The sequence below is a fragment of the Oryzias melastigma genome, linkage group LG12 (genome assembly GCF_002922805.2).
Source record: "Oryzias melastigma strain HK-1 linkage group LG12, ASM292280v2, whole genome shotgun sequence".
NCBI lineage: Eukaryota > Metazoa > Chordata > Actinopteri > Beloniformes > Adrianichthyidae > Oryzias > Oryzias melastigma.
In genome coordinates this window covers 27,057,435-27,077,596 of record NC_050523.1, presented here as the reverse complement: position 1 = coordinate 27,077,596, position 20,162 = coordinate 27,057,435, and the positions used below count along the sequence as shown (strand labels likewise).

At 44.3% G+C, this 20,162-nt stretch overlaps 1 protein-coding gene across 7 annotated transcripts; it reads left to right on the top strand.

Moving 5' to 3' along the window:
- The first annotated feature begins 2,764 nt into the window (after nucleotides 1-2,764).
- On the top strand, nucleotides 2,765-19,191 carry zer1 (zyg-11 related, cell cycle regulator). 7 transcript variants are annotated; one of them, XM_024263241.2, is made up of 17 exons: nucleotides 2,765-2,906; nucleotides 6,956-7,064; nucleotides 8,010-8,224; nucleotides 8,296-8,446; nucleotides 10,011-10,465; nucleotides 10,683-10,856; nucleotides 10,930-11,044; nucleotides 11,329-11,475; nucleotides 11,544-11,717; nucleotides 11,908-12,123; nucleotides 12,600-12,641; nucleotides 12,723-12,842; nucleotides 13,146-13,261; nucleotides 13,721-13,909; nucleotides 15,949-16,046; nucleotides 16,129-16,231; nucleotides 17,549-19,191. In XM_024263241.2, exons 3-17 carry the CDS (start codon nucleotides 8,058-8,060, stop codon nucleotides 17,634-17,636), a joined length of 2,355 nt encoding a protein of 784 aa, XP_024119009.1. In that variant the 5' UTR covers nucleotides 2,765-2,906; nucleotides 6,956-7,064; nucleotides 8,010-8,057; the 3' UTR covers nucleotides 17,637-19,191. The 7 variants fall into 7 exon arrangements, with proteins under 7 accessions (XP_024119009.1, XP_024119013.1, XP_024119011.1 ...); XM_024263245.2 differs by having other exon boundaries at nucleotides 6,956-7,098; XM_024263243.2 differs by having other exon boundaries at nucleotides 6,903-7,064.
- The last annotated feature ends 971 nt before the right edge of the window (nucleotides 19,192-20,162 follow it).

The following is a 20,162-nucleotide window of genomic DNA, read 5'->3' as shown; positions in this document are numbered from 1 at the left end:
CACAAGCGGAGGATGCAACTGTAAAAATGAAAACTAAAAAACTCAAGTCTTTTGCTCCACACTTACCGGCCCATATATAACGAGCGCTAGCGGTCTATGGTGATGTCAGCTACCCACCGATCCGTTTATACACACTGACCGAGGAGTCTAACAGTTTGTGTAAATCTCAATTTGTCTGTAGATTTGAATAAAATCACAACCACATATCAGACATGCATTGCATTTCCTATATAACTTATTTATTTTGTAAAAAGTTTGAAATGTTGTTCATTTGTTACACTCTGCACAAAAAACATTTTTACCATGAACTGGAAATTATTTTTCTGATGATTGTTTTTTTCTTTTTTAAAATCAAACCAAAATGTATCATTTTATGTGTCTGCTAAACCATGTCTCATTGTTTAATATCATTCCAATATGGCGTCACTCTGACGTCCTAACCCATTTTTTTAGGCTAATTAGTCATTTAGCTAATATAGCTTCAGTGTTTTCAGCTATCAGCTTCAGCTTTTTTTATTTATCCATTTCAGCATCTTCATCTATCAGGACTAGCATTTTCAGCGGCCAAATTCAGCTTACAGCATTCACACTAGCATTATCACAGGTAATGCAATATATTTAGCTCATAATTATTAAAAAGTTACGATTTAAAGTTTTAATTTTTGGTTTTTTCAAGGGTTCAATAAATGTTAATCCTGTTCTTCCCGTGACCTAAAGTGCGTTTTAGATTTTGACCCCTTGTGTTATTGAGTTTGACACCCCTGGGCTACGGTAACCCAATGACCCGGTACGAGATACAGCGGGTTAAGAGACGGATTGATGGATGGATGGATGCATGGATGGATGGATGAAAATGACAGACTGAAGTCTACTGACCAATACTGAGGAGATCCATGATGATCAGTGGCGGGCCGTGCATTTCACACCTAGGCCTTCAGTAGTGCTCCATCTGAATCAATCCAACCCTCAATAACTATTTTATGGCAATAAAACTTCTAGTGCAGGTACAACTGCCACACACACACCAAAAGCATCAACAATAACCTGATAAAATTTCAATATTATGTAGGGAGATAGTAAAATTTTACTCACCAAAAATCCAGATTATTTAAACACAAAATCCATCCTTTCTATCCTCAAGAAGATTTCAATCACTCTGTCATGCAGAATCCATGCGTTTCGCAGATGGAAAGTGTTCCGTGGCTGTGATAAGCTGGAAAAGGCTGCATGCGGGAAATGTTCTGATATTCCTGAAACATCTGATGGTCGTGATCTTGAAATCTGGTCTGCGTCTGGAAAATATTGTCAGTAGTGCGCGCGAGGATTTTGCGCTGCACCTCTCCGTGTGCTCGGAGCGCCCGCGGTGCGTTCAGGGGCCTCGTAGATTTCAGCTTCACTCCGGCTCAACGGAGTCATGGAACTCCTTTACCCGTGCCAGACAAAACTGTGCCACAACTTTACCCAGACATTCATTTTCCACCAAAAATCAGACGATGAGACGCTTTCCACTGGTAACATCTTCAAACCTGACACGCCGCTCCTCGACACCTGTGTCCGTCACATAACGCAGAACCAGAGCGAGCTGCGCTGCGGTCCTCGCGTCTGTCTCATCCACCATAACAGACACAAACAGTGCTTTAATAACTTCCCTTCTGATCTCCTCCGATCGCACTGATTGGGTTGTTTTGTCCACCAAACACATTAATGGACAGGTGGAAGAATAAATCTGTGTCGCTCTCCGCGATGAGTTTCCTCTGTTTGTGGATCCAGCGCTTTGATCGCTAACCCGAAATGAAGGTACCGCTCGTTGTTGGGACTCAAAGTGGCGTTCAACTCCTTCTCCCGGTTGTGACAGGCTTGCTAGCTTCAGAGTTGCCCGACTTTGCTTAACAATGTCCAGCTTTTCTTGAAAATGGCTTTGGCAGTAAAGCTATTAAATCCACTCGATACATTTGCTGGTGCAGCTCCCTGAGTCGCTAGATTCAGTTTGCTAGCTCTGCCTTGTACACTCTCCGACTATCCAATCAAAGCGCGTGAAAATCCTGACGTTTCCGTGCGCCTGCTAGAGGGCCTTGGTGTCGCCTACTCCAAATCTGATTGGTTGAAGCAACAGTTTGGTCGACAATTATTTTATGCTACAGGGCCCGCAGAACTGATTGTGAAGGCCTCCGGGCAGATTTCTTTGACCCTAGCAACAAATGGTGCTGCAATGTGATTGGTTAATGCTTAAATAGGAAAATACACGTCTGGAAGCAGCGCAACCAGGGAGACAGCAATGAAAGGACGAAGACAGAGCATTTGGAATTATAGAATACGTATTCACGGAAATAAATAATAATTAATATCAGTCTGTGATTCAGATATTTTTAGGCCAGCAGAGAAGGCCCTGACGGCCCGCCACTGATGATGATAATGTGATTTTTATGAGTCAGAGGTCAGACAGCAGTGATTTTTTAAAGCTAAATGAATGATCTGTTATTGAAAAAAAGATTTTATAAAAAGTTTGAGCGAAGTGTAAGTGAGCTTTAAAACAAACATTTCCATGATGGTTCTCAGGTGGATTCTGCTGCACCTGCATCCCAGTTTGCACAGCTTCCATTAGACATTTCTGTCATTTCTCCTCCATGTCAAATGTTTGGAAGAATATTTATTTGGTTTTATTTTATATAATGTAAACCAATGATTACTACTTCATTTTTTTATCCAGGAGGAACAAAAAGAGGCGGTCAGATTGGAGGAAAAGCACGAGGAGGGGTGGAAAGTGGGAGGGGCTCACTGGGGTTAGAAGGAGGAGCCTGTTTGTTGACATCAGGTAAAATCGAAAATCAGATGAGCGGCTGCAGGCGATAATCATTTTGTTTTTTAATTGCTGGCCGTCATCGGGACTCGGCCTCGGGACAGGTGAGGTAAGTTACCCGCTGACGAGGCGCCGAGCGCCCGCTCCACGCCGGCCTCTGAGCAGACAGAGCCGGGGAAAGTCACCGCTAGCATGGCGCTAACCCGACAGTGAGGTGACCGGTGACAGCGCATCGGGGGTTCGGCTGTAGTCTGGACGACTATTGCAGCTCGTTTAGGTTGAGGTCCGGATCGGGTTTTGGTTCGGTCCCGCAGCGCAGACGGTCGGTTCGGGGTGTCCGGCGGCTGCCTGTCGTAAATGTTTGAGAAACCACATCCATGGTGCAGCTAGCTAGCTCGCTAACCGAATATATCAGCTCATCCGGTTCTGTTTGTGCCGCTAGCCAAAAAAGTACCAAAACCAGCCGAGAAATGGACCGGGACGGGTCCACCAACTACGGCCTAGCTCCAGTTTAACATTTGTTAGCAACTTTTAAAGAAGTTATCGTTAAGTTGCTAGCGCTGTTGGCTAGCAGGACAGCTAGCAGGAGCAAAGGTGAGCAGTCAGGTCTGCGGAGGTGCGATGGGTCCGTGTCTGCATGAAGGCCGTGGGGTCTGTGGGAAGAAAACCCCGGAATGTCCACGCTGTTTCTGAAATGACAACGTTTTACTGGAAGTTCTTTTCAATGCTGAAAATCCCGTCCACGCGCGTCAGGTAAACATGTAAACAAACCTGCGCGTCGGTGTTCTCACCTGTCCTCCCCGTGGTTAGTGGAGAGGTCAGACCCAACTTCCAGATCAATCCTAATTCAATCTCATCAGGGATCCATGTTTAGATTGATTAATTCAAATAAAACAGAAACATGATCCGTGCGTGTTTTAGGGCAGAATATTCTGTATCAGAAACAAACAAAACTTAAGCAATTCACAATTTAAAATCTAAGAAATGATTACATTTATCCAGGATTAAGGTCTAATATGACTATTGATGGAAGTTTTAGCTGATTTCTCTGTAACAAGTTTTCTATCCTAGATGATCTAACTATCCTGTCTAGGTCTCTTATAAATTGTTTCGATTTATTTTTGACTTGAACGTCTGTAAATACAAAATTAAGTTTTCAGTCAAAAAAACAATTTAAATGCACATCCTCATTTTTAACATTTCTGTTTCTGTTCTTTTTCTTCATCCTCAAGTTAAGGATCATCTGTTTAACCCACAAGCTGGAAGGTTATTTCTTCCTCCTTTTTGTGCTGAAATGTACATTTCTGATCCGTTTTTATACTTTTTTTTATTATTTCTTCCTGAAAACTGTTTAAACAACAGTAACATTCTAATCACGTGTCGGCCATCGACAACTACTTTATTCAAATGTTATAAGCAGCTAGTTAGTGGTCAAGAACCAGGTCAGGTTTGATCACTGTTGGGTCACATCGGGGAGAATTTATTTGTTGAACTGTTCAAAAATAACCAGAATTCAGAGACGGATCAGGTCAGGAGATTCAACAGTAAAATCTTTGTCATGAAGGAGGAGCTGTAATGAAAACACAAAGAAATGGAATCAAAGATCTCTGAATTGATTGATGGAGGATATGTATAAAGAAAATGAAGATTAAAATGGTGTTTTTGAGTATTCAAATCAAGGTAAATCAGGAGCAGACTAAAAATGACTCATAACTTGCTTTAAAATTCTCTGGGTAAATCCCAGTCTCCCAGCTCTGCTCCATTCTGATCATCCACTGTCAGACCAGTAGATCCATGAACGTCTTTGTTTTCCTCGTCTGAGCTGGAATCTGGATCAGAACTGATAGAAATGATGGCGCTCGCCGTTTTGTTGCCTTGCTAATGTTAGCTTGGGGGTGTGAGTGGCTTTAAGCTAGTGGGAGAGAGTGTAAACAAAGGGATGATGGGATATCAGTGCAGGCTTACTCCATGCCAACAGTCCCGCCCACAACTCAGAGGTGAATTTCTAATGAACTCCTGCTGCTCTGCAGAAAATATGTCCTAGAAAACATTTTTTTTAAATTTAGGCTATAAAGATCATATTCATGAGATCATATTTTAAAATGGATTAAGATCAGAGTGGGACTTTAAACAATACCTGCAGTCGGACCAATAGCAAAGGGGGGAGTTATTACTGCTCACTGAGTGACTGGAGCCGTCCAGTCATGTTTGGGCCATCATGATCAAGAGTTGATTATGTTAATCAGTTTAGGATTAGTCTCTGCTCCTATTTGTCAAACAGTGGAGAAATGTGTTGAGATTTCTATGGATAAGATTTTATCAGAAGTCACTTAATTATGGCCCGCAGCATCAGGTACTGATGGCAAGGACCATATTATTTCTTTTAATCTTTCTTTTTTAATGTGTTCTCTTCATTGAATAAGTTATTTAAACCGTGTGAAGGTTGGACTTGATAAATTAGGAAATCTCGCAAAAACAATCAGAAAAGTTTTTAATCATTTTTACAAATATCTTCAAAGGAAAATAGATCCTCTTATGTCATGAATCAGAATCATGTTTAATGAAGGAAGGTTTAAATGGATTAGCTGGTAAAGACCAGCCGTGGACGTGGAGCAGATTGTGCAGAGACCTCAGAAGGAAGTTGTTGGCTGAGATCGGCCTCAGACGCTCACCTGAACAGTGGGTGAGGGGAGTGTTTGTTTTGGATACAGGTGTGGTTCCTGCCACACAAATAGAAACTGAAACCTTCACAGAACAAACTTGCTTCAGAGCTTGTCCAGCACTCTTCTTTCTGTCTCCGCCATGTGAACACACTGCTGAGTCAGCGTGTAGAGTTCATAAGTCTGTGAGTATTTACTCATACCTTCACAGAGCTTTTCTAGCTTATTTGGTAATGTGGGTTAATTTAAGATTTTTGTTTTCTGCTGTAAAAATATTTAAAAACAATCTCACATTTTTTCTTATTATTGGTGTTTTGGCATTTTGCATTTCTGTTGTAGTGCTGCCACAAACGATTATTTTAATAGTCGACTAATCATTGATTATTTTTTCCGATTACTTGACTAATCGGGTCATGCACTAAGTGGATGTAAAGCACACATCTATCATCAGCTTTAAACTAACTAAAAATAAAGACAATGAAAATAAAAGTTTATTAAGCTTTTGATGAATCGTGGAGCCTCTGAACTTCATGAGTTTCTGGTATTAAAGCAAGATTAAATCAAATGAGAGAGATCAGGAATATACTTTTCATCAAAGTCATTTTGACAGGTGACCTTTGACCCTACACCATCCATCAATCTTGTTTTGACAGGTGCCCCGCCCCTCAAGGTGATGTAATAATTTATCATCATTTTTGTATATAAAGGGTATATGGGGTCAAAGGTCACCTGTCAAAGTGAGTTTGATGGAAAGTATATTCCTGATCTCTCTAATGAGGTCAGCATCTGAAAAAAGGGACTATTTTTCAGAAATGATTAAGTTTTGGTCTTACTGACTCTAATATGACAAAAGTACTTTTTTTGGTGCTGAACGTTCACAACTTTGTTCAACTTTACTACACTCTGACTCCATATAATATAAAGTAACGACTAATCGACTATTAAATTAGTCATCAACTAGTCGAACTAGTCCACGATTAGTCGAATAGTCGACCAATCGTGGCCCCCCTATTCTGTTGTCTCAAATATGCAATTGTTTTTCTCGTGAAAGCATTCACAGTAGACTTTATTTATGATTCTGCTGTTTTTAGCAACAAAAAAACTGTTGCTTTCTAGGACATAGTTTCTGCAGAGCAGTAGGATTTAATCAGAAATTCTCAGTTTACACTCTCCTGCTAGCTTACAGCCCCTCACACCCCAAACCTAACATTCATGGTACAAGTAAAATGCCGAGCAATATCAGAGCTTTCCAGTCGTACAGTTCTGATCCAGATTCCAGCTCAGATGAGTAAAACAAAGACGTTCATGGATCTGTTTGTCTACAAGTGGATGATCAGAATGGAGCGGAGCAGGGAGCTCGTGGCTACAGACATAGCATGTGCACAGCTGGGCTGGAATATGAACCTCTGAGTGTCAGGAACCTGTTTGCTTCTTTGCTATTCCAGCAGAAACTGTAACCCTGGCACAGGCTCTAATCCTGTGGTGCATCCTGTGGCAGGTCAGATCCAGAGCGGGTTTCCTCTGATGGTCCTCTTGTTGGCATTTGTCGTCGTTCCTGCTCATTCCAGCCGAGTCTACTGGAGTAACCTGGAGGGGAGAAGACCGTAGTAAGACCTGGAACTGATGTCCCACACAGTCGGGGTGTCTGTCTCAAAGTTTCTCATGTTCTGAACCAACCAGTTATATCACTAGAGATGACTTGTTAGCTTGTTGCGTACGCAGAGTTGTTCTTCATATTGGAATGGTACATATGTCAGTTTACTAAAATTGTACAAACAGATCTGGAAAAACTAGAATGTAATTTTTCACTAGTAAATTATTGCTGTCAGCTGATAAAGGAGAACTTCTAGAAAACATTTGAAGAAGATCTGAGTGAGTTTACTCTCAATAATGAACGTTTAGACTGATCTTGTCGTCTATTCAAAGTCAATGACAGCTTTAGACTTCACACTGTTTCCATGTTTTCTGTCAGGACCATCAGATCTTTATGTTTATGGAGGATGATGGTGGTATTTGTTTGTGTGTTAGACCTCAGATCAGACCAGACAACCTGCTGATAATCAGATTACTAAGTGGAGAAAAATAAACTAACCAGGATTCTCTCAGTAGTGAAGATGGAAGAGTCCATCAGCAGTGAATCTCCGTCCGGTGGACGGACCTGGAAATATGTCGTATGAAAGACCGCCTGCCCGCTGTCGCGTTGAGTCCTTCTGATAGAGGCATGCATTGCATTTCCTAAATAATTTATAGAAAAGTTTGAAATGCTGTTAATTTGTTCCACTTTGTACAAAAACATCATTACGATGACCAGGGAATGATTTTTCTGATGACCAGAGTTTTTCCCTTTTTAAAATCGAACCAAAATGAATCATTTTATGGTAATTTTACCGTGTCTGCTAAACCATGTCTCGTTGTTTTCAGACCATTCCAATATGGCGCCGCTCTTTACGTATCTTTGAATATAGTAATAAACCTGCATATCATCTCTAGTGATGAATCTCATGAACATTTGGTCTTAATTTTTATTCTTTGTTTCTTTCGTGTCCTCAAAGGTTTCCCTTTGCTGCCGGTTTTGAGCCGGCGAGGACGAGAAGGGGAGCATGGCGACCAAAGCGGGTGACGACCCCGACAGCCTCATGACCCTGACCACCGTCTTCTGCCTCAGGAACCTCAGGAGGACCATGTGCTATCAGGGTCTCCAGAACAAGCTGTGTCTGCGCTCCGACATCTTCCTCCCGAGCGAAATCTGCGACAAGCTGGTCAACACGTACGTGTGCCGGCCTGCACGCCGGAGCGCCGCTGCAGCTTCCAGAATGACCGTGCTCCTGTCTTCTGCAGGTACATGGAGCTGGTCCACACAGACAGTAACTTTGAACCCGAGGAGAGCTTCTTCCAGCTCTTCTCTGACCCCCGGAGCACCAGACTGACCCGAGTGCAGCTGAGGGAGGACTTTGTGCGGGACCGAGACCTGGAGGCCATAAGCAAGCAGGTCAGAGTCTGCAGGGGGGGTCGGACACGGTCGTTTGTCAGGAAAACATCTCTGATAGTTCACCTGCTTCAGTGCAGCACAGGTGAGCTGGTGCCAGATCAAACAAAGAGCTGACCTCTCTTTAATAAACGGGTAAGGAAAGCAAACAGGGCTGTCAATCACAAGGCCACACCTTCACCTTAGTGCAGCTTGAAGCCGGTTAGTTTTGTTAATAATAGAGCTTCAATCTGGAAGTCTGACGTCTCCGTCTTGGAGTCATCAAGATGTTTTTATTCCCAGAATATGTCCAGTATAAGTAGAAAGTATTTTATTTTCCCCAAAGTTAAAATCTCAACAAAACTTTGGTTGTGGTTGTAGACTTAACCTATTGGAAATCTGATGAAGATTGGTCAAACAAAAATGTTCTTTTCCCACATTGAGCCAAAATGTGAAAATGGCTGTAGGTCACATGTGTCAAAGTCAAGGCCCGGGGGCCAGATCCGGCCCTCCATGTAATTCTATCCGGCCCTCCAGATCATTTTATTTTATTGTTATTAATGGCTCGATGTTATCTTGCTCTAATTTCTAACTTGTATAATTTTGATAAAATATATTTTTATGGAGAGTAAAATATTGAAAGTTATTTAAGGTTTAAGTTGATTTATTCTGGAATAATATTCCTGTCTGTTTTTATTCATAATTATGTTAAACAGTTACAGTTTAAAAGTGTTAAAATTTGGCATTCTGCTAGATTTTTTGGCATTTACTAACATTTTTTAGGCTATTTTGAAGTTTAGCTATTATTTCAACAACATGCTAGCTGTTTTAACTGAGTTATTTATTTATTTTTTTAGGCTAATTTGGCATTTAGCTAATATATTAGCTGGCTTTCAGCTTCAACATTTTCAGCTATCAATTTCAGTAACGTCAGCGGCCAAATTCAGATTATTAATTAAATGAACGCACCATGCAGAGGCCTGAACCGTCTAAAATAAGAAAAATAGAATGAATGTGCTTTAACTTGCAGGTTTCTAAAAGTGTGATTGCAAGATTGTTAAATCTAGCGTTTGAAGGGTTCATTAACCTGAACGAGTTCTTCAAAAATGAACTGAAAAAAGCCGGTCCTTCCAGAAACATTTCAGTGTGATGACAGGATGAATGAGGCCAAGAGGCTCTATTTAAACGACAGTCAGCGCTGCAGCTCAAGTTTTCTCAAAGGCAAATATGTATTTCACTGCTAATCGCTACAACATTGCTCTTTTTTCAGAGCGTTGTACACATCACTCTGATCCATAAACTGGTTTATCACTTTTTAAATCCACTCTCAGCAGCCAATCAGAATGGAGTATTTACTCGTACCATGATATAATTACTATGAATGCATTAATACGGGTTGATTAATCGTTAACGCGTTAATGTTCACAGTCCTAATTTATATCTGTGTTTGTTGAAAAGAGCATGAAGGCCAAACATCTACATCAAGAATCCACCTTGTGAGAGCCTGCAGCTGACGTCACTTCATCTCCAGTAATGTTTATGAAGCATGACCCCCTCCCTCGTTGAATACCTGCTGGTGTTTCTGCAGGACTTGATCGAGCTCCACCTCACCTACTGCAACGGGCTGTCCTCCCGCAGCCTGAAGACGCTGGCCTGCTTCAGGGACACCCTGGTCTCTCTGTGTCTGTTCGGCTGCAGCAACATCTTCTACAAGAAGGGGGGGGCTCCGCTCGCCTGCAACGAGAGCACTGAGGATGAGGAGGAGGAGAGCCCCGCCTCCAGACAGGCCCTAGAAACAGACTTCAGCTTCCAGGGGTTCAACCGCCTCCGGCTGCTGAACCTGGGGGGGCTCCCGGACGAGGTGGACGCCGAGGCGCTCCTCAGACCCCTCAGGTGCGTCACCTCCCTGGACCTGTCCAACGTGCACCTGCTGGGGACGGCCTTCCTGACGCAGTGGAAGGACAGACTGGCGTCTCTGGTTCTGTACAACGTGGACCTCTCTGAGGAGCTGATCAGCACCGTGCTGGAGCTGGTTCATCTCAGGTGAGGGGCGGAGCCTGTGGCAGTAGAAAGATGAGACATTTTTGCCGACACACGATCTGCATCAGATTAAAATGGAGCAGAGAGGATCTCTGCAGCTTCTGACACGCTGGTTTTTACAGTCTGGTGATGCTCTGTGATTCCGATCCTCTGTGTTGCAGCTTTAACGGTGTAGCGGCTGCAGCATTCTCACACACAGGATGTTCTTTGGTTTCCTCAGACATCTGGACATCTCACAGGAGAGCATGAGGGTCACCAAGTTCAAGATGACCAGGAAGATCCTGACGGCCATCGTGCAGCGTCTGCTCCATCTGGTTTCTCTGGACATCTCTGGCCACATCATGCTGGACAACTGCACCGTCCCACACTTTGAGGAGGCCATGGGGCGTCCCAGGTGGCTGTGAGGATGAGGGGTGAAGGGCGACCTTTGGATGAGTCTGAGCTGAACTTCTTTCTCAATCTTGCAGCACTGAGCCGTGCAAGAGCAGCATCTACCCCTTCAGGGAGCTGAAGAGGCCGCTGCAGTTTCTGGGCCTGTACGACACCACGCTGTGCAACGTGACGCACATCCCCGCCTACAAGGTACGCCAAAACATTTTTGGAAGGCAAAAAAAAAAGTTTTTTTTAAAAGCAAAAATATTTTTGGAAGCAACAAAAAAAAAGTTTGTAAGCGCAAAAATAATTTTTTGGAAGCAAAAAAATAGTTTTTGAAAGAAAATATTAACTATTTTTATTAGCATTTTATGAATTTTTATTCTTATTTCTTCACATTTTGTTTGCAATTTAGAAAATTTTGATCTTAAAACTGTGACTTTTGCCTGCAATATAGTGGCACAAAAATCAGTCCATACTTTTCTGCTTCTCAGGTGACCGGGTCAAAAAATGAGGAGCAGGTTCTGAACGCCATCGAGGCGTACACAGAGTTTCGTCCCGAGCTGGCCCACAGAGCCATCAACCAGCTGTTCGACATCGCCAGGATCCAGCACTGCAACCAGCTGCTGCGCGCCCTGCAGGTATGCACTCGGGTGGGGGGGTTGGGTTCTGCTGTGGCGCCGCTCTCACGGTCCCGCCTCTGTCTCAGCTCGTGATCGCAGCTCTGAAGTGCCACAAATACGACAAAAGCATCCAGGTGACGGGCAGCGCGGCTCTGTTCTACCTGACCAACACCGAGTATCGCAGCGACCAGAGCGTGCTGCTCCGCCGAGAGGTGATCCACGTGGTTCTGAACGGGATGGAGCAGTACCAGGAGGTCACAGTGAGTCAGGCTGGGGGGGTCAAAAGAGGTCCTTTCATAACATTTAAACCAAGCTGAACCGATCCTCACTCTGCACTTAAACTGCTTCACTCTCACACACACTGGGTCTAGAGTTCATACAGTGGGAGGGGGTCAGGGGGGTCGGGTGATGAATTACAAAAATACTAACTATAACACCCCTCACCACCAGGTCCAGAGGAACTGCTGCTTGACTCTGTGTAACTTCAGCATCCCAGAGGAGCTGGAGTTCCAGTACCGGCGTGTCAACCAGCTGCTGCTGAAGATCCTGGAGCCGGCCCGGCAGGACGAGTCCATCCAGAGGATTGCCGTCCACCTGTGCAACGCTCTGGTCTGCCAGGTGGACAACCACCACAAGGAGGCCGTGGGGAAGATGGGATTCGTCAAGGTAGTTTCCAGGAATGAGTTCAGTCCAAATCCCATTCGTTGGCTGGATGTGTGAAACCTGTCTTCAGCATTTGTCTCATCCCCGTCGGTATAGAGAAGATCCAGACACGTTTTGGTGGTGTACTCTATCGCCAGATACTTAGAATCAAAGGACTTGGAATCAAATCCAGGCTAAAAAGTAACCTGATCGGGACATCCATCTTAAAGATTCTGATCTTTTTGTTTCCTGAAGAATCAGAACATTTTCTTTAGATTTCAGTTGCTTTGCCTTTTTTTTAGTCCAGTGTCTGTCCGACTAAAAAGAACCAGTTCCTGCTCTATAAGCTACACCTGAGTGACTCTGGTCATAGTGGGTCGGTGTTGAAGAGCAAACCTCCGTAGATCTCCGGGTTAGGGTTACGTTTCCGCCACAGATACTTTTGGAAAAATCAGCATTTTGGTTCCCCGTTGAAACGAAAACATGCGTCTTGGTTTCAGACGATGCTGAACTTGATCCAGAAGAAGCTGCTGGACAGAATGGTGAGTCTGAACCTACACGACTGACAGCATGTCAGCTAAGGTCCGGCCTCCTGCTTTTGTGAAGAAACTGTTTGCTTGCAGTGTGATCAGGTGATGGAGTTTTCCTGGAGCGCTCTGTGGAACATCACCGATGAGACGCCAGACAACTGTCAGATGTTCCTCAACTGTCGCGGCATGACCCTCTTCCTGGACTGTCTACAGGTGAGCCCACTCTGCTTTGTCGTAGCACCCTCCATAGGATGCAGTAGGTCGAGGCAGAGGTGAGTATAATAAATTAAGCACCATCCATTTTTTTAAATGACAGTTTTCAGTACATGGTGACGTTCTTGGTCCTTCTCTCTGAACGAATCTTTTCTGAAGGATGTGACAGTGTTGGTACGGTTTGGTTCAGATATTAGTTCAGCACGTGACTTCAGGGCTCTAGTTGTGATTAATCACTGCAGTGTGAGAGATTCTTCTGGAAGTGTGAACGTCTCTTCTCTTTGTGGCGTCTTCTCCCTGCAGGAGTTTCCGGACAAGCAGGAGCTTCACCGCAATATGCTGGGGCTGCTGGGAAACGTGGCTGAGGTCAAGGCTCTGCGGCCACAGCTGCTCACGCCACAGTTCATCTCTGTCTTCAGGTCAGCTGTCAGCAGGGGGCGCTGTCTCTGCTGTCTACAGTGGAGCCTCTGAAACACAGTTCCCTGTAAACTGTTTACAGGCTGTAGTCAAAACCTGTTACTGGACCTACAGATGTACTTTGTAGTCTGATTACTCATCACCTGTAAGGAATGGGGACCTCAGTGCGTCCAGTCTGGACTCCAGAGGTGGTCACAGCCGCCGACGGTATTAAGTCGCAGACGGGGTCTGAGTCACAGACTGCAGCCCGTTCTTCTGTCCTGGTTGAGTCCTCACAGTAGGCCATGAACGAGGGACTGAAGGAGGCTTAGTTTGATCAAGTGTTGGATCCATTCCTGTGCAGAGATTAAACTCCTGATCTATTTTAAAATCATTCCCAGTTATGATTATTTGAAGTTCAGATTGTTTATGTAAAGTAAAACAAAGTCTGAGTTGTTACCCTCCTCGTCTCTCTGACGCAGCAACCTGCTGGACAGTAAGGCAGACGGCATCGAGGTCTCGTACAACGCGTGCGGCGTCCTGTCACACATCATGTTCGACGGCTCTGAGGTTTGGGCCATGCAGGAGCCGCGCAGGGAGCTGGTCATGGAGAAGATGTGGGAGGCCATCCGGAGCTGGGACGTCAGCTCACGCCGCAACATCAACTACAGGTCGGCTCGGGTCAGACGTCTGATTTCACTGAACTGTTCTGACCAATCAGAGAGCTGAAGTCTGGACCACAGACCTCCACTGAGGAGGCGCTGTAACAGACAGCAGTTTCTTTAATGCCTTTGCTTCACAAAAGGAATTTAGGAACCAGAACTTTTCAGAGATTTAGGACTTTACTGAAATATTCTCAGCTGAGAACAAAATCTACAAACACTTCAGAGTGTTGTCGTGCACGTTTATCAGTCTGAAAGGTTTAAAGATGAAACCATTTCAGTGAAAATAAGAAATATAGGAAATATATAAAAAACTAAATAGTCCTTAGTTGCAGCTGCTCTATTTTTGACAAACCTGCTCTGTCGGCTAACCTCCAATCTGAAACTTCCTTTTTTAAAGCTTTGAAAAACCTTATTTAAGAGGCAGAGGCGAGTTCTTCTCAAAGTAACGTCATGCTCGCTGTAAAGAAATGTGCTTTCATTTAAGAACACTTCTAAACATGTCGATTATTGTTTGGAATTTAGAAAAAACCTAACAGAGTGTAAAGTACATTTGTAAATCCTGATTTAATAATTATTTTAAAATGTTCTTCAATGACCAAGTGTCCTCTGTGCAGTTAAGAGAGCATTAGAACAAACAGAGCAAGATTTGAAACATCAATGGATACATTTTGGTCAACATCAGCCCTGTGTGATTCTGTGAGCTACTTTCAGCAGACACTCTCTTACAAATTCGCCGTCACTGAAGGGCTTTCTATGCCGGTGTTGTGCCGAGGTACATCCCCTGCCAGAATTAGTGTCCCCGCGCTCTGGTATTGTTGATTTGTTTCTTAACACTCATGTTTTATCCCTAAACTGTGTTAAAAGTAGGTGGATGATTACAATATACTTTATTCTGGGGCTTTGGTGAATTTACTGTCATATTTGCATATTTTTTTTCACATATTCTACGTAAAACAATAACAGCTTTTTGTGTTAAGACAAAAGACTTTAGTTTGGCTAGTTTAGGATCAGAAGTATGATTTATGAAAGTGATTTGTTATGGTTACATGTTCTGTCAGGCTGGATCAGCTCCGACCCGACAGAATCTCTGTCCCGCTCTCGATGTTTTACATAGAATATGTGGAGAAAAAAATTAAAATATGACAATAAACTCCCAGAAGCTCCAGAATAAAGAATATTGTTATTTTCACCTTCTTTTAACACTTTTTTTGGGAGAAAATATGAGCGTTATGAACCAAATCAGCGATGCCAGAGAGCAGGTAAACACATTCTGGGAGGCTGAAAGTACCTCGGCACAACACTGGCTCATTTCCAAAGCCACAACGTAACTCGCTTCTGTCACAGCTTCACTGGATTTTGCTATTTTTGTTCACATTCTCTGCTGTGCAGCGTAGCCTGGTTGTAGTTGTGTGAGTTCATTGTTGCACTCCTTACTGGTAAATTTGTCATAGTTTTTATGATTTGTAACGTAGTGAGGATTTATATTGAAATCTCTGACCGGTGGATTAATCAGGCACATGACTTTATCCAGCCCATTTGGTACGACAAAGTAAGCATTTGTCCACCTAGCTTGAAAACGTCTTTTCTCCTCGCCAACGCTTGTTTTTCCTCAAAGGAAGCTGCTCTGAATCTCTCTCTGAATCCTGCTCATCCTCCCGCTCTGACTCCATGTCTACTGCCGTCATCACCATTCTTCCTCTGCGTAGAAGCAGTGACAGAAGATGTCTACTCTCTAGTGGTGAAATGAATGCACTACAATTGACACCTGGGTGTAATTACCTTTTTGTTCCTGCAGATGTCGCCTGAAACCACAAAACCAAAACATTTTTTTTTATTTTAAAGCTGGTTTAATATCCATTATGATTTATTGATGGCCATAAAAACTTTTCCCTTTGAGAACCTCCGTTCTAAAGTTCTAAACCATTCGTGGAGGTTTGCTGAGCTGCAGCTCCCCCACACATGCACTATGACCCCCTCTCTGTGGAAAAGTGGAGGTTGGGGGGGTAAAGGAAGCGGCGGCTCTGAAGCTCTGGTCTGTCCCTCAGGTCGTTCGAGCCCATCCTGCGCCTGCTGCCACAGGGCATCTCCCCCGTCAGCCAGCACTGGGCCACCTGGGCGCTCTTCAACCTGGTGTCCGTCTACCGTGAGTGGAAACGCTTCTCGTTGTTGTGGTTTTCCGCATTCTGCCACTCAGAATGAATTCCAATCCTTCTCTTTTCTTGCAGCAAGCAAATACTGCCCGCTGCTCATCAAGGAGGGGGGAATAACTCTGCTGGAGAAAGTTCTGGAGCTGGAAAGTTCTCATCCAGAGACCAAGGACATGGCCAGGTGAGGCTGATTCCTGCACTGCAGTGTTCCTCTGCAGTAGTGGGGTCACAAACGAGTATTCTAATAGTCGACTAATCACCAATAATTTTTCCAATTAATCGACTAATCGATCGTGGGGAAACGACGTAAAGCACACTTCTTAACGATCATTAGCTTTAAACTAAGTAAAAACTAGATATATAGCATTACCTGTGATGATGCTCGTGTGAAGCTGAATTTGGTTGCTAAAGATGCTAGTGCTCATAGCTGAAATGCTAAAGTTGATAGCTAAAAACACTGTAGCTGACAGCCAGCTAAAATATTAGTTAAATGCCAAATTAGCCTAAAAAAACAGAAAAAAAACCAAATTAGCCAAAATAGCTAGCATGCAGCTGAAATTTTAAACTCCAAAATAGCCTAAAAAAAACCTTAATAAATGCCAAAATAGTCTAGCAGAATGTCATTATAACTTTCAACTTTACAACACTCTGACTCCATATGATATAAAGTAACGACTAATGGTGTCAGCCCTCCTCTGCAGAGTGTGTTTTGGGGGGCCGTGGTGGACCTCCACAGAATCAATCACCCTCTCGTGCCCCTTCGCTTCGCTCCTCGCTCTGGTTGTCGAGGTCCGACACTCGGAGTGCAGACAGTTGATCAGCTGATCATCATCAGGTCTTCTTAGTGCAGGAGCAAACAGTGCAGGTTCCCCCAAACACTCACTGCACTGCAGCCAGGAGTGATTGGTGACTCCTACCGGGCTGGACAACCCGTCCTTTTACCCTCTCTTTTAGTTTTAATTTGAAAAATTAATGATACGCAGGTATTTTCAGGTTTGTTTGTTTTTTTTTTTCCCTTTAATGTTGAGTTTCACACGGACGTGCAGGAGAACCTAAACCAGGTCCTCCACGAGGGGGCGGAACTAGTTTTTGTAGCGTAAGAATACGTACACATGACCGTAAGAATACTCCCTCTTGCACGGAGAAGAGGTCTCAGGAGGAGTAGAGGAGCGGGCGTGGAGAGTGTCCTGGTCGTGGAACCTTCACTGTGTGTGGAGTTTGACATACACTCATTTTAAACTATTCTGTCACTTGGTCTGAGGTTCTATTCTCCGTATTTTACTGAGTGTCTGTTGTACTGATTTAACTGACTTTACTGTTTTATTGATTTATCTATTTGATGATAGTGTCAGCTCTGTGTTCCCACTGGCAAAGGAAGTTAAATAAAATAACTTTGAATACTTTGACACCCCTACTAAAACCCTTTCTTTTGACGTTTTCTGTGCGTGTGTTTCTGTGCACGGACCTGAACTCGGTGCTGCTCTGTCTGTCTCTGCAGGAAGGTCATGGAACAGTGTGAAAGTTTCCATGACGACCCGATGGAGACCAACAACGGACAGGAGGTCAACTACGGACACAGAGGCTGACCTGCAGGAGGCGCCTTTCCACCGTGTTCACCCCCCCACCAACCTGGAGGGGGCTGCATCTGCGTCCCTCCTCTTCCTCCCCACTTGTGTAGAGCAGAAGCATTTCTGACCTTCATCCGTCTCTTCAGCTGTGGGCTTCATGTGTGTGGGGGGGGTCACTTCTGCTGCACGCCAGCGTCTCTGCCGTGGGGGGGGGCGGGTTGGGTCGACTCTTTTCTCAGTGTGTGTGTGTGTGTGTCTGTCTGGGACGTTTGGACTGACCCCCCCCAAAAAACAAATGTGGGACACGTGCACGCTCCTGCTGGTGCAGCAGATGTTTGTAAATATTCCTCTCCTCCTTTTACTGTTTTCTAAACTGTGAAGTGTGTGGCTCGTGCACGCTGTCCTCCATCAGCAGCTGGAGGGGGCGCTCTGGATCCGGGCCGGCGGCGGGCGCTCTGGAGGTCATGAACTCTGCACGTACAGACGCTCTTCAGCTCCGCCCGGTTCCCTGCAGCCTCGGACACGCCGACGTCTTCCTGACTTTGCTGATTCAGTTTGACGGCTCAGGACGCACGTTCCCCTCAAACGTGCACGAAGGGACGATGAAGATGTTGGTGAGCGGCTCGCTAATATCCAGCAGTGGACGCCGCAGAAGCTCAGAATCTCAACTCCATCCACTGACGGACAAGAACAGGCCACGCCTCCCTGAGGCAGAGGGACGCTCTGACCAGAAGCATTTCTGTCCGATTTGAAATCGGGGGGGTCCAGTGGGTCGGCCTTGTGGACTGAGACGACCCACATGTTCTGAAGCTGGTTTGAACTTCCGGGGAGTTTGAGCAGAGACGGCGTCTCCAGATTTTACTATTTATTCTAAGTTTGTGTTGAGAGATTTTTAAGGTTTGTGAAGGTCGGCCCTCGTCTTCATCGTTCTGAGGTTTCTGCAGACTTCAGAACCCGTCCACACCCCCAAAGATCTTCAGAGCCCAGAACAACAGAACCTTCCAGCATCAGAACTTTAAGACTGGGCACTGAACAAAGCAGCTGCAGAGGAGGCGGAGCAATGAAAGTTAGCCCCGCCACCTCCTCTAAACGGCAGGAGGGGTAGAGCTCCACCAGTTCTGGGGATGTTGGGTCTGCTCCAGACCTTCTATCTGGACTTTCCTGGAGGTGAACCAGGTCAGCTGTTGGACCAGACCGGTCAGCCGGCTCGGTTTTTCTCCCTACGGGTTCTGCTGGTGGGGAGGGGTGTTTCCAGGAGTGGGCGGGGCTTGATTCAACACTCGCATAGACAGAACACGGAGCTGCAGCTCTTGGATTCTGAGGCGTTTCCCGACAAACATCTGCAGAGGACAATTGTTCAACATTCAAGATGTTTGTGCTGACAGCTCATCACCTCATCCGCTCTTTTTATATTTCTCCAGCTCTCAGTTTTGATCTTCATGCTGCTGATCAGTTCAACTCAATGGAGGAAGAACTTTGAACCCCAACCATCGAGAAGCTCCATTTTTTTGTTTTCAGTAATTCAATGACATAAATGTAAAAGAGAATAAGCAATAAACCCAGAGAAGCCTGAGTCCACGTTTGTGTTTCCACAGGGTAAAGCGGTCAGACTCCAGCTGTCAGTTCATGGATTCAGGAAGCAGAAACGAGCTTCTCTGGAGTCTGAAAGCAGCTTCATCCTCTGGAAGAAGCAGGTTAATCAAAGAGACGACAGCTGGGGCCAGTTCAGTCTGATAATACCATACAAGACCAAACTAAAACTACAGATTCTAATGAATATTGGGATTTTCTGACTGACTACCGCTAGCTTTAGCCCTCGTGCTCTCTCATGGAGTTCAGATGACCCACCCTTACATTGATGTGTGATCCCTCCCATGACAAAGGTGGACAGGATTTGATGTCTGCCACAGACATCAGTAAAGATAAACAAATTCTATAAAAAACACGTTCAGTACGCTGTCTTGAGGGGTCCAGATGACCCCACCTCAATGTAAATCCCTACAATAGCACAAGGGTCAACATAACAGGCTGGAAATATTTATAGATGCAGATTAAAATCTTAGCCAGCAGACAGAATCTAATCCAAATGTGTCAAAGTCAAGGCCTGGGGGCCGGATCCGGCCCTCCAGGTAATTTTATTTTATTGTTATTAATGACCCGATGGTATCATGCGCTCATTTTTATTTTTATTATTCATAATTATGTTACAAAGTTACGAGTTTAAAGTTTTTTTTTTTTTTTACGTTTTTTACATTTACATGCTAACTGTTTTGGCTAAATTACATTTTTTAAGGTTTTTTAGGGCTGTTTTAGAGTTATGCTAATATTTACATGCTAGCTGTTTTGGCTCATTTAGGCTTTATTCAGTTTTCTAGGCTGTTTGGAAGTTCAGCTACAGACCTCATTTTCCTGGGGGATTCAGAACCACGGACAGCTCCTTTCTCCTTCACTGGTTGATGGAAATAAAAGTGTTCAATATTGGATCTTCCTGCTCTTCTTAAGGAAAATGTGAGAGAACAATGAGAGGAGGGTTTCATTTACATT

Excerpts from the sequence above, each read along its gene's own strand:
- zer1 (XM_024263249.2), top strand. The coding sequence starts at position 8,058 with ATGGCGACCAAAGCGGGTGACGACCCCGACAGCCTCATGACCCTGACC. Across the intron at positions 12,642-12,722 it reads AGAAGCTGCTGGACAGAATG|TGTGATCAGGTGATGGAGTT; the intron begins GTGAGTCTGAAC and ends GTTTGCTTGCAG. Across the intron at positions 13,910-15,948 it reads CGCCGCAACATCAACTACAG|GTCGTTCGAGCCCATCCTGC; the intron begins GTCGGCTCGGGT and ends TCTGTCCCTCAG.